This window comes from Odontesthes bonariensis, chromosome 8, assembly GCF_027942865.1.
Source record: "Odontesthes bonariensis isolate fOdoBon6 chromosome 8, fOdoBon6.hap1, whole genome shotgun sequence".
NCBI classification, from domain to species: domain Eukaryota; kingdom Metazoa; phylum Chordata; class Actinopteri; order Atheriniformes; family Atherinopsidae; genus Odontesthes; species Odontesthes bonariensis.
In genome coordinates this window covers 14,032,640-14,046,497 of record NC_134513.1, presented here as the reverse complement: position 1 = coordinate 14,046,497, position 13,858 = coordinate 14,032,640, and the positions used below count along the sequence as shown (strand labels likewise).

The 13,858-nt window shown below is 43.6% G+C and overlaps 1 protein-coding gene across 2 annotated transcripts in view; it reads right to left on the bottom strand.

The window, feature by feature from the left end:
* creb3l2 (cAMP responsive element binding protein 3-like 2) overlaps positions 1-13,858 on the bottom strand; it is a 29,270-nt gene that overhangs the window by 4,429 nt on the left and 10,983 nt on the right. Inside the window, exons 2-8 of one of the 2 annotated variants that reach the window (XM_075471835.1) lie at positions 5,544-5,787; positions 4,679-4,890; positions 4,516-4,594; positions 4,035-4,237; positions 3,449-3,595; positions 2,910-2,968; positions 2,489-2,557 (exon numbers count right to left, since the gene is read on the bottom strand). In XM_075471835.1, the coding sequence (XP_075327950.1) occupies positions 2,489-2,557; positions 2,910-2,968; positions 3,449-3,595; positions 4,035-4,237; positions 4,516-4,594; positions 4,679-4,890; positions 5,544-5,787 (1,013 nt within the window). The remainder of the gene's footprint in view (positions 1-2,488; positions 2,558-2,909; positions 2,969-3,448; positions 3,596-4,034; positions 4,238-4,515; positions 4,595-4,678; positions 4,891-5,543; positions 5,788-13,858) is intronic. The other variant, XM_075471836.1, reaches the window with a different exon arrangement.

Sequence of the window (13,858 nt, the reverse complement as noted above, 5' to 3'; positions counted from 1 at the left end):
ACCTAAACACACCGTTGTTGTTTTGTTTTTTTCCAGCTCTACAGTTGAAACACTGAGCAAAGGGAGTTAAAAAACACAGAGAATGCCCCCCCCCCCCCGCAGCTATCAGCTGTTTAGAGGAACAGCTGATATCTGATGGTTTTGTTGAATACAGCCGATTATCTGAATGATGTATCTTGATCATTACAGGTTTTATTTGGTTTTCATCCCGCTGCTTTTTGCTTTTGGTACGGTGTCCCTTGCTGTGACAGCAGTCAAGAACTATACCGTCATGCTGCATCTTGCCAATGATTCACCGCCCCCTCATTCTCATCCTGCTTTAGGATGAAGAGGACCAAATTATCGTATCATTATTAGCAAATCACATCCATTGTGATTTTAAGGGATTTCAATGTGACGCTGTGCAAGAGTTATCAAATCAAATCAAATTTATTTGTATAGCACATTTCATGTACAAAACAGTTCAAAGTGCTTTACATAAAATTAAAGCATTGCAGCAGGGAGTGAGAGAAGCATTATAAATAAATAAAATAATATAAAGACAAACAAATAAAATAATCTAAATGAATTTAAAAACAACCAACAGTCCAGATAAGTTAAAAGATATTTCATGCATAGACACATGAGAAAATAAATGTTTTTAACCTGGATTTAAAAATGTCTACATTTGGTGAAAGTTTAATCTCCACTGGCAGTTTGTTCCACTTGTTTGCAGCATAACAGCTAAATGCTGCTTCTCCATGTTTAGTCTGGACTCTGGACTGGACCAGCTGACCTGAGTCCTTGGATCTAAGAGCTCTGCTGGGTTTATATTCTCTGAACATATCACAGATGTATTTTGGGCCTAAGCCGTTCTGGGATTTGTAAACCATCAGCAGGCTTTTAAAATCTATTCTGTGACTGACTGGAAGCCAGTGTAAAGATTTTAAAGCTGCTGTGATGTGTTCAGATCTCTTAGTCCGGGTTAAAACTCTAGCAGCAGCGTTCTGGATGAGCTGCAGATGTTTAATGCTCTTTTTGGGAAGTCCAGTTAAAAGAGCATTACAGTAATGGAGTCTACTGGAGATGAATGCATGGATGAGTTTATCCTTTAATTCTGTTGATTAAGTTGTTAAATCCGTAGTAACGACTTCATATAGCAATGTTAGTTCCATGCAATTGTGTTTGATATGTTGACTAGGCCTCCTAGTGTTCAACATAAAGGAATGCATTTATTATCAAATGGATGAAAAGGAATGGAACTGCGTTTCTATTAAATATGTGCATGGAATTAAAACAATATAATGAGGCTAATATTCGAGGGGAAACGCATGAGGGTTGGCAGAGTTTCACACACCTGTCAGAGATTACAGGGAGTCCTCTCTGCAAATTTGTCTCAGTATTCGGGTTAAAATGACTTTTATCATGTAATTATGCTACAATTCAAACTCCTAATGTCTTTCATCTCACCATTAGTCAGATGTTGCGCTAAGATTTTGTTTTGCAGTTTGGGGTTATCAAAAAGGCAGCTAAACTCTCCCAGCACGACCACAGCGTCCAGGTGTGCCAGCTTGAGAACACGCAGACGAAAAGGGCAGCTCCATTAATCTTTTCAGCAGTGAGGGTAAAGCCCACTTAACAAGACCAGAAACAGCTGTGCTTCCAGCCAGAGGCACACTTAACCCGGTGCACTCCCTCTGTGCAGCGCGCGTGCACTTTCAGTTCATTCACGCATAACCGCAGTGAACAGCACAGCCTGGCCGACACGGCGCGAGCGCTTTGCATCAAAATAGACTCGTGATTATGTATGAATGCAAAACCACAGCTGAATGCATCCAGAGGGAGCTTCTGATGCAGCTTTGTTTGCAAATACTAAAACTGAGTCAGTGTTTCCTCAGAGCTCCCGAGTACCGCCTAAAGTGGGATCTCGCAGGGTGTGTCTAATCTGGCAAAGACCCAGGGACATTTCCCCATCTGAAGATCTGAAGCTTTCAGCTGCCTCTGCGCCCTCCTCTGAAACCGTTTGTGCTTTTCATCGCGTCAACTTGTTCTTCCTCGGGAGCGTCCCTCCTTCCATGACCCGGAAGGCATTTCGTCTTCATCATGGAGGATCATTGAATACTTTACATGCACCCTGAGGAGGAGGTGAGGAGGGAGAAGGAGCTCATAGCAGCGTCTGACAGGAGGATACCGTGAAGCTTTTGTTCTACTTGGAAAACATTTTGAGGCAACAGTTAAGGAGCGTTTTCTGTCCACGGCTGCATCCAGAAATGTAGTTAAAAAGGATATGTTCAAAGGTACTGATGATGCAAAGATGGAAATTAGAATTTTGGAGAGACATAGGCGGCGAGTCTCGACCTGTCTTTAGTGTTAAATGTAAAGAGCACCAATAAAGAAAAGAACCAGACAACGACAACCACAGACTGTTGAGTGTTGACGCGGATTCTGAACTGAAGCTGTTCAAGCTGCGAAATAAGAGGTAGGTCGCGTGTATGCAGCGTGTTCTTACTTGTTTGTGCACTCCAGAGTTTCCACTTTCCTTCGCAGCTCGTTGTTTTCATTAGAGCACGTCTCCACCCTGTGGCCAAACAACAGTACTGCAGGGTCAGTGACTAAACACAATCAGCCACCTTCACATAATTCACTCTCATATTTCTATAAATGGCTCATTGTCATATTGTAAATGTTACACGTACTTTATGCAACATTTGTATACTATTTGGCCTTTATTTACAGCAATGTGTTGCTTTTCTTCTGCACAGTTTGTTAACTGTCCGAAGAATACTACTTAAATCTTTAGCGATTCATTTAATAGTGAAGATGCCGTATCTTAAATGTTATTAAAAAGAAAGAAAAATAACAAACAACCAAAACTCTTGGTTGATATCTGGCTTATTTTTTATGCTTTTATTCACATCAGGTGGACTTACTTCTTCTCCAAGGTGTCCATGTACTCCTTCTTCTTCCGGCGACTCTCCTGAGCTGAAATCTGAGTAAAAAGAAAAAGGAATTTGGAAAGATGAGAACAAAAGAATTCAAAAACGTTTGCTTAATGGGTCTGGATTTAAGTTGCAGAGTTTGAACAGTTTGAATAGAACAAGACGAGCTGTAGTTTTAGGTTCTGCCTCAGAGGTTCAACTTCATCACGACTTAATCTTGATTTGTAAAATCATTCTCTCGTATCGTTCGGTTTGTCTGCGACTGTGAAATAAAACGGGTGAAAATCTATGCAAAACATCAAACGCATGCGGCAGGAACATTATTTTTCCCCATTCAAACGCCTTCAACACAAATACCTGCCCAGATTTAGAAAAACAAAAAAAGAACACAGCCACACAAGTGGTACGTTTTACATAGAATTTACATGTAAGTTTGAGATTTCTTTCCATCATCTGTTTAATGAACAATTTCACAAACATGACGGACGTTGACGTGCTGGTTTCTGCGCACCAGTCCCGTCAGTTCCCACCTTGTTCTTGATCTTCCTGCGGATCTTTTTCAGCGCCTTCTCCTCCGCTTTGGTGAGCGGCAGCTTGTTAGGAACCGGGTAGCCTTCGGCCACCAGCGTGCGACGCTCCTCCTCGGTGAGGATCAGCGGCCCCGACCCCTGCAGCTTCTGCAGGGAAAAGAAGGGAAACTCAATCATTGTTGCAGCCATGTACAGGTTCTACAGGAAAACTCCTATCACATCAGTGGATATTTGTTTAAGCATGACACTGGAAAGAAATGGAAATTGACTGAGAGTCTCCACTGTGTGCATCCACCTTCTTTTTTCTTCCGTGATTTATTGTCACTCTTAACTTATAACACCTTCTCTTTGTCACGAAAGTGTCTGTACTCATGGAAATAATATGATGATGTTGATAAAAGGGATTACCACTAGTAATCCCACTTCAGCTGGATCTATAACTATGATGTGTTTGAAGTCCAGGCATCATTCCTCCAAGTTTCTGTTGCAAGATGCATGCATTTTTAATTCTGCAACATGTGATGCGAGACGTTGAGAGCAAAAAAAAAAAAAAAAAAAAATGGAAAACAAAACGTTGAGCTCTTACGTGAGGGGCTGTGAGCAGAGGCGAGTTGGACAGGGAGGAAGCAGCGCGGGGCGACACCTTAAGGCTGGTCTGAGGCGGAGGTGGGCTGGTGGGGGAGGTGGGGCAGGACAGGCCCGGCGGGGCGTGTACGGGGCTATGGCTGCCCTCAGAGTCGCTGCCATGGGAACTGGGAGGAGTGGGGGGCATCTGCAGAGACTCCAGCCCTGAAACACGATTTGTTAGCAGATTAACAGAGACAGAGAAACAATAAGAGAAACAGAGGCTGGAATTCTTTTTCATCATTTTAGAAATTATTAAAACATATTCGGAGATTTAAATTATTCAGGTCTTTAGAGGGAAAATTAAGTTCATGTCTGAAAAAAAAGAGAAAAAAAGAATAAGCTGTTCTAGTTACTTCAACAACTGACCAGCAGGTGTCCTCGTAGCATCAAACAGCTGCCATGCAACAACAAAAGCAAGGAAGGAAAGTCTGAGTTAAGACCTTTGGGAGAAAGATTCAGGAACTGATCCACTTCATGAGGTTCCAGTTTAATCTGAGGGATGATGTTCTCCTCCTTTATCTGCAAACACAGAAGGTGTTACAGACTTTTACAAACACTCCATCTTAAAACACCAGCGCTCGCCATGCGCTTGTGGTCGCCCACCTTGATGCTTTTGCTCTGGTTGTTGCTGCCGACTGCTTTCTGAGCTGCGGCGGCGGCAGGGGAAACGGATGGGCCCTCAGGTGCTCGGAGCCCCTCGTTGGAGCCCAGAGAGAGGGAGAGGGTGGGGAGGAGGGAAGGAGTCTCGCACAGGAGGCCCTCAATGGCTTCCTCCTGCTCCATGGCCCAGTCGGCCGAATCTCCATCCGACTCTGCTGCACAACAGAATCAGAATCAGAATCTGAATACTTTATTGATCCGCAGGGGGGAAATTCTTTTGTTGCAGCTGTACCCATTTAGGGAATATGGCAAAGTGGACTACTGTCAGCGCTCAATTTGGACATGTCGTGTTTCAGAATGCATGAAAACAAACACAGACTCATTAAAACATTCAAATTTGCTTCTTTTTCTGCAAACATTTAAGGACTCTGTGGACCTACCCGTGGAGCTTTAACACCTTAAGAGTTGTACGATTTTTATTCTAGATTTTTATCCTCTGACCCTTTGAACCTGCCATGAAACATTTTAAGGAATGCAAAGGCTTTGTTTTGGCTTTCCATCACTATTTCAAGACTGGATACCCTCCAATGAACTCGGGTGAATGCACCTAAGCATTTAGGCAGGTGGCAAAAGCTTATAAAAAGGTAATATTAAATATACAAGGAACTGATCGGCAGGTTATTTAGTAAAAGTTTAAAGAGCAATAGCAATCATTAATAGGAAAATCTTTTGGGTTGCCAGGTTGTAAAAGTGCCTTTGACTAAGGTTTGTCCTTCAGTTTTGCATTATGGGGCCAACCAAGACATTAAAGTTACTAATGCACCCACAGAAAACACAACCTTTAAGTTGTCCTGAGTTCCCGTCTCACCTGCTTCACTGCCGTGCTCTCCGGTCAGATGCGACAGCGGCGACTGAGGTCGGCTGTCGCCGCACAGCGAGTAGCTGTGCTCGGCGGTGATGTGCGGCGGCAGGGGAGAAGAGGGAGACAGTTCACTGCCGTCCTCCCCCTCCATGGCTTCCACCTCGCCTCTCCCCCCAGAAAGGAAGGGGTCGCTGAGCAGCTGACCCAGCAAAGCATCCTGGGAGAGGTCGTCCAGGAGCTCAGAGAAGTGCTGCAGAGAGGAGAAATGAAACGGACTTTAACAGAAAACCCCCTCCACGATGGGGGCGCATGCAGGAGGAGACAGACAGGTGATTATACAAAGCCACATCGTTGCCAGTCTGCGACCGCGGGACTGTAATTACAGACTGTTAAATTCTTTATTGGCACCTTCTTTTGAAGCTTCCCCTCAGGAAACTCCAAAGCAGCCAATCAGAAACATTTCCCCAGCTAATCACTATTTCTCTTTCTGTGTGTGCATGCGATTCACAGTGTGGTGAAAACTGTTAACAGAACACACACTGAAGTTACCACCAAGCCTTTCTCCTCCCCCCAATCCCCCCGCTCTCCGCCTCCTCTTTCATCCCTCCTTCCCCACATTCCTTTATCTCTCAACAAGGTGAGTGTGTCGACCCTCCTCCATCTCCAGGTGTTTAGACTACAGCGAACAAAAGCCAGTCGAAGCAAAGCCCTGCAGATGTGCTTAAAGCACGCCGCTAACACAAATCTACGACAAGCAGCTGCAGCGCTCTGAAGATCCTCAGAGAAATTAAGCAGTGATACAATCACGGTACAAAACCAAGAAACTCTTTTAGTTTCAATTTTAAGGCAGCTGGAATCGGAGAATGTTTAAAAAACTAAAGAGAAATGGGTTTTTCACGATACATTTACGACATCCTTTCTGAATTTTCAGATGTTTTACAACTCAATAAATGTTTAAGAGTAAGTCAAATCATCGGTTTTGTCACCCCGCCCAAACCCGGACTCAAAGAGCATGGATTAAACATGTAAACACATGTGTGACACTGAAATCAAGAAGAAAACTAAATCTATAGCCGAGTTCAGTTCAGATAAATTCAGACTAGTTACGTCACATCTGGCAGATGATAAAACATGTGCAGTGTGTTACTTTGACTGCATTCCTGTTGACTGACAATTCCTCAATTACATTATGAGCCCAGTCCGCAGCAGATGACTGAAGACGGAGGGTATTCATAAAGCTGTGACCCGCCCTTCTGAATTATTACAACAAGCTAATAATTAATGACGGCACTGTTGTCCGTTTCCAGACGTGTGCCTCTCACCACATGCATGAATGAGCAAGTGAGAGGAAAGTGAAATCAAGATGGAGGAAGCAACGGAAACAGCAGGAGGGTGGAAGGCCGAATGTCAAGCATGTGGCTTCGATTACAGACTCAAGAGACAACTTCTAGCATTTCTGCCTCATGCACACAAATGACCTCCTTCATCCTGCCACTGTGTGCTGCCCTACATGGCCCGTCTACAAACCTCAGTGTGTGTATGTTTGTGTGTGTAATGTAAACACTGACAGCATACCATGAGTCTATTCAAGGAGGGGGGGGACAAATATTTACACATTTATCCACCAGTGGTTCCAATTCTTCCTTCCAGGATAAAGATAAGTGTGTGTCACCAAAAACAACCAATGGTTTGGATGAATATTACAGTGTATGCATGTGTGTGTTACATACACTTAACTCCCCTAAGCGTCTCCTAGCAACAACTTCAGCATGGTTACCAGGAGCCATCCTGTACGGTGTTTACACTTCCGTCAGATCTCTGTTCAGGCTCACACACACTCATGGTTTGGGGGGGGGGGGGGGGTTTCGTCTTGATCGTCGCGGAAACTGTAAAGTTGGCTCAAAAACTTGTGCTTTTCAGGGTTAAACTCCTGGACTTTTATTTTACTGTGACGATGAGAAACCAGAAAAACCCCTCCTGGTGGCAAAAGAAACTAAGCAAAAGGGTGGAACTTTTAAGAGAAGAGCGATCGAGCCCATTAGAGAAAACATATTCTCTGGGTTCAGACTTGGGCTTAACATGACTTCTCACGCCACCCTTTTCCCTAGATGACACATTCCTGCTGCACAGCACAGCAGAAAAGCTCCAAAATGTAAGCAAAAAAATAACAAACAAAAAGAAAGAAAGGAACTGTAGTGTAAGAACAGGAAGTGGGAGAGGTCCCGCTCCGCCTGAATGAGAAAAGAGCCGCACCAAAATGACAGCGCAGCTTCATGAGCTCCCTGTCATTTCTGCTTGCGGTTGTGGCTGTGTGTGATCGGGATGCAGGGTCGGGTGTAACTCATCACACTCACAACAGAAACGTCTTTGTCTCTGCAGCCCACGAGAGAGGTGTTATTTGGGCCGGGCTGTAACCCAACTCTCTCCAGCTGGGAAACAGAACCGTGAGCCTGAATGTGGACGCTGGGAGGTAAAAACTGGAGCTGGGGCGAGACTCAGAACTGAGAGAGAGCGCCGGTGATAACAAAGAGGCCCTTTCTCATATTTTTCTGAATAACCTTCCTCTCGGAACACACAAAAAACAAGCCCGGGACGGTGCTGAAAGAGGAGATTGCAATCTTTTAATTGAAGGCTGTAGATGGAGGAGGAAATGCAGGCTGATTATCGCTCAAGCTAAATGTCGCGCAGAATCTCTCTCTCAGAGGCTTAGCTGCACTTTTAATATGTCTGATCTTAATAACATCAGAGAGACGCGAGCGAAGATTTTAAACTGGGTCAGACGAGCCAGACGAGTCGAAACTCCGGCTTGATGTAGACACGAGAAAAACAACCACATTCTGACCACATCATCTGCAGAATTAATCAATTCATCTGATCACTTTAGACATTCAAACCAAATGCAGCATTTTTAGGGCCGTTGGCACTGATCAAAAACACACTTTTCAAGTCAGAATGGATATTTTAAACCTGTTCGAAGGCTTGACTCTATTAGAAAGCAACTAACAAGAGTTGAGCTCATAAAACACTAAGCAGATAAGAAAATATCTTGTGATCGCCATTGATTTGAACTTTTGTTTCTTTAAAAGCCTCTGTTATCAGGCAGCCAATGATAAGTCCCTACTATTAAAGCCTCAACAGCTGTGTTGGACACTAGCAGGTAAACTGACAGCAAGGGGGTGAACTGGAGGGGGAAGAGTGCCCCCACCCCCAGGTCTCCAGTTCTTCTGTAAGGCAGGCTGTGCTTCTGTTTTAAACCTTAACAAACGGAGCTTTCGGCTTCTGAAGTGAGAAGAGGAAAAGTCTGATGATGCAACATTTTCCTCCTCTTGAAAGTCAAACCAGATGTGAAAAAAATTCCCTGGAAAAAAAATGTCTGACGATACAAAAAAAGCAAAACAAAACAAAACACACAGAATCCCAACCGGGGCTCACGGTCACCTTCCTCTCGTGTGTGTCCTGATGAGTGTGTGTGTGTGTGTGTGTGTGTGTGTGTGTGTGTGTACCTTGCCCTGGACTCATCCGTGTGTACTTTAGCTGATGACACAACAGCGCGCTCACTAAGAAAAAAACAACACCCTCGCACACGTGAACGTCTAATCTGGACAAACCGAGTGAGTCATTAGTTTGATTTGAGTCCAGATCTTTGACTTGAAATGTCACTAATTACCACCACGTGTCCAATTATCACCCGATAAGCAGTGTGAAAGGTTGAATGAACATCGGAACGTTTCTTTGACAGCGAGACAATCTGCCCCGCGAGGACTCTCCATCTGCTTAACAGGACACTTTGTTATCATCAGTCACTGTAATCATTTAAGGTTGCTTCTACTATGGAGAGAAAGAAGCTCTCCGTCTACCAGCTGCTCTCCAAATCTCATTAAAAAAAAAAAAACAAGGCTTCTACCTTTCTCAACATTCTTGTCTGGCTGCTGAAATTCCCAAAACACCGGAGATGAAAAAAAAAAATCTGCTAATTAGATCACCAGACGCCTTTTCTTTTTCCCCCACACGTGAAACTCCTGCGGCCAAAGTGTGCTTCCAGTCTGTTTCAGCACTTACCTGAAGTAACACGTGTGGAAACTTTTCCTCCTTCACATCACCCGAGTCCAACTTTTAAAGCGGCCGTAATGCCCTTTTCTATTTTATCCTTTTTTACCCGAGTAGTTATATTGACTTTTAGGCGTTTTTCCAGAAATCCAAGCAAAAGTAAGTTATTCCATCCCCCCAGAATATGCTGCTTCTGAATGGTCTGAAATGCCCCGTTTGTAACGCAGGCTTTTCTTCTTTCACCTAATGACATCACCATGAATCGCATTTGTGTACGGCCTGCTGAGTGGCTAACTTCTTGTGGTTCAATCGGGGAAAAGAGCATCAGCACCACATTCTGCCATTTTTTTGGATCAATAAGCTGACCAATCAGAGCGGATCGGGCCTTTGAGTACGGGGTCCTTAAAGGATAAGACCGGTTTTTTGACATTGGGCCCTTGATTTCACATTATAACATGATGTTCTACTCACCCCTGCTTGTTGTTGGTCATTTGGAGCTGTTCTGAAGATATTCGAGAGGCGTCTGGCTGCTCTCTTGAGATATTCGGCCATGAAACGGTTTCCTATGGGCAAGCTTATACAGGCACAAACTATGCTGTTTATAATTTATTAATTACTGTACACTAGCACTGATAACGTGGAGGTGCGTCGCTTACTTAAAAAAATCCGGGTTACTGTAATTTTGATTTTTTTTGTCATAAAGTGGGTGTTACTGACGTCATCGTCGTGCTACTGCCACAGACAGCCCACAGACCTGCTGCCTATTTATTCATTCGGCTAAAATTCAAAATTAGTAACCCGGATTTTTTTAAGTAAGCGACGCACCTCCACGTTATCAGTGCTAGTGTAGAGTAATTAATAAATTATAAACAGCATAGTTTGTGCCTGTATAAGCTTGCCCATAGGAAACCGTTTCATGGCCGAATATCTCAAGAGAGCAGCCAGACGCCTCTCGAATATCTTCGGAACAGCTCCAAATGACCAACAACAAGCAGGGGTGAGTAGAACATCATGTTATAATGTGAAATCAAGGGCCCAATGTAAAAAAAACGGTCTTATCCTTTAAAGCGATACTATGTAACTTCTCAAAAAGCCCACCATGGAGCTCCCCCTACAGGCTTGGAGGTAATGTACGGTTACACTGTCGTAAATACAACACCCTTTCGCTTTCACGTTTGTTGACGAACCGGCGAGGAGTCACAAGGTGCAAGCTATGTCGACCGAGAAGGTAAGAGTAATCAAATGTACCTGGGAGCTGAGAGGGGTCTATTTGTTTTTGCAGTAGGTGTGCCAGAAAGCAAGTCACAGTACTTCCGCTCAGCTCCCGAGCCGCTCCAGCAAAGTTACATAGCGCGGTTTTTCCAACTCAGACCCCCGAAGGGCATAGGAGACAGGCCAATCGTAATATTAAAACTCATTCTAGCCGCACAATTTTTTTCAAGCTGTTATTTTAAGGTAGAAATGTTACATAGTATTGCTTTAAAGAGACAGGGCCTGAAACGTAGAAGGTAAAAGGTTGTTATGTCCAGCAACGGGTGAAAAGGTGAGCTGAGTGAGGATGGAAATTCCTAGAAGAAATTAACCCTAACATTTCTAAAAATCAAAGTCTGAGACCGACAAAGGCAAAGCACAAATCCCACTTCAATTCCCCACAGATGTCATCGGTGACATTGTTGCACCTCAAATAGCTAAGAGAACAGCTCAGACCCTCAGAAACTGTTACGGATGATCAAACCCAAAACAACCTGGACTGCAACAAGAATATCTTTAAAGCAACTGAAACTTTGGAGGTTTTCCAGCCTTCAGCCAGAGTGAAAGCATGTGTGAGATAACGATGATAGCGAACAGAACTATAAACCACTTATCACCACCAGCTGTAACTGCACCGGGCCCGAGGCTGGTACACTGCCGTAGCTATGCCACTGACACAGAGTGTGTGAAGTAAAGCAAGACAAATGGCAGACCTTGCAGGACTTCTCCTATCTGGGTCTTATCTGGTGAGGAAGGCAGCAGGACGCGAGCCCAGCACCAAGACAACATGTCCAGACTGGGAGCTGGAGTACTAAAAGTATACTGCTTTATGTGTCTATTACATCCAATCAGCCATGTTTCGTTTTTTCTTTCAAAACTAGACTTTGTGTCCAAATACACACACACACACACACATCTGCCAAATGATCTCACCGAGAATGACCTCGATTACCAAAAACGCCCTCATTCCGAGGGAGACTCTGGCTGGTTCTCACAAGGATAAGAGCGCAACACAGACACTCCGTGATCCTGACGAATGACATCGAGCTCAGGCCGATTTGCCAAAACTAAGAAGTAGTCAGAAGTACCATGTTTGCGCTGACAAAAAGGCCGAAAAACAAAGGAGGAGGAGCAGTGATCAGACAAAACAAAAGGGCAATCTTGAGATAGCTAGAGCTGCAGCCACTGATTATTTTCATTCAAATGTCAGCTTTATGTATCAGTATTTGAATCAAATGTTAGAAAATGTTGAAAAATCTAATTTAAAAAATGACTTCTAGTGTAAGATGGGGTTGTCAGTCGGCGAAACATTCAGTTTCCCACAGCGGAAAACAAAGAAAAGCTTCAAAACTGCGAGGTTGGACATCGGAGACTTTGAGCATTTTTTGGAGTTTTATTATGTGACGTTATTGGTGTTCGGTTAAAGGCATCGCACTGAAGGGAGAACAACTGCAAACCATTTTATCACTCTGTGTTTAATGGTCTTTCAGCTCAATGTTTTGTTTGCTCAGCTTTTAATTTGACTCCTGTGCTTTCATTAGAGATACTTTTAAAGGCAGGGAGACATTTTGGATGAAAAAGCTCGAAAACCGAAATGAAACCTGCTCAGCACCAAAGAGTGGAGATCAGCCGGTCGACACGATGGTGCATGTAATTTTTAGCTAGACTTGTAAAGTACTAGCCATAGATTAGAGCACATTATATAGACTATAAAATGCTTAGGTTTGCTTGGGTAAAATTATAAGTACAGACCAATGGGGGAGGGGAGGGTGGATGGGGTTTCTTTTCTTTTGTTCTTGTTTTGTGTGTGTATGAAAAAGAAATGGATATTGTATTTCCTTCTCCTGTGACACTGATTTTGGGTTTACTGATAAAGTCCTAATAAACAAATAAAGACTTGAGAGATTCTTAGTTAAGTTTTCATCCGATATTTCTGATTGTAGTTTGTACTTGTAGTTTATAAAGACTTTGTGAGGCTAATTCTCTGACCAGGAAAAAAAAAGAAGAAAGAAGATATTTACTAGTTTAAGCTTTTTAAATGTGAGGATTTGGCTCCTCTTTTTGGATTATTGTGCGACGCACAAAAATAAAAGAAACCCTAACAACACACCTTGGAGGACCATTTTATGAGACTTTAAAGATTAAGGAATCAAATATGCTGTTGATTACAACAACAACAACAACAAAAACTCCCAAAAAGAGCCTTCAAACCAGAAGTCTCAATACTTTGGATACTTTGGTTTGTAGAGAAGGAATCTGTCCCTAAATTAGCTTCCTTTGAAATACTTCTAAATGTAAAAACATGTCAGCATCTGTGGAAGTATGATCAAAGTTTTTTTTTTTTTTTTTTTTAACAAAGGAGTGGAGCAATGGATCATTTAGATGATGTAAACAACAGGATGTGAGAGAGAATAGCAGTGGGCGTGATGTCCAGCAGGGCAGAGAGTGTTTACTCTCCACCCTCGGTGTGCAGAAAGAAACAGCACAAAACATCCGAAGGCGGCAGAAATACCAGCACATCTATCACATCTAAGCGTCCACTTCCTGTGTCACAAAGGGGACTCAATGTAGTCTCATGCAAAAAGACCCCCAAAGTCAACGTTCAGGCCGAACCATCGCCGGCAATAAAAATAGGAAGAGCTGGGCTCGCAGGGTGGAAAACATGTCTTGTCAAAGCTCACAAATATGACTCAGCTGTGAATCTGAAGTCTGCTCTGTTGATATCCAATAAGCATGCGTGTGCTCATCTGCACTACAGAGGCAGCACGCACGGACCCGCAAGATGACGAATGGAGGAAAAAAGTAGTTTTCTTTCTGCCCCCACGGTCTCCCAGAGCTTCCCAAAAGTTCAACGTTCAACCCCCACAACAAACACACACACACACACACACACACACACACACACACACACACACACACACACACAACAACACAAACTTTCCAGCCGTGCTCTGTCACACTGACCGTTCGCAGAGAGCAAACCCCCCCACAACTGTTTCCAGCGGCCCTACAGAGTATACGTA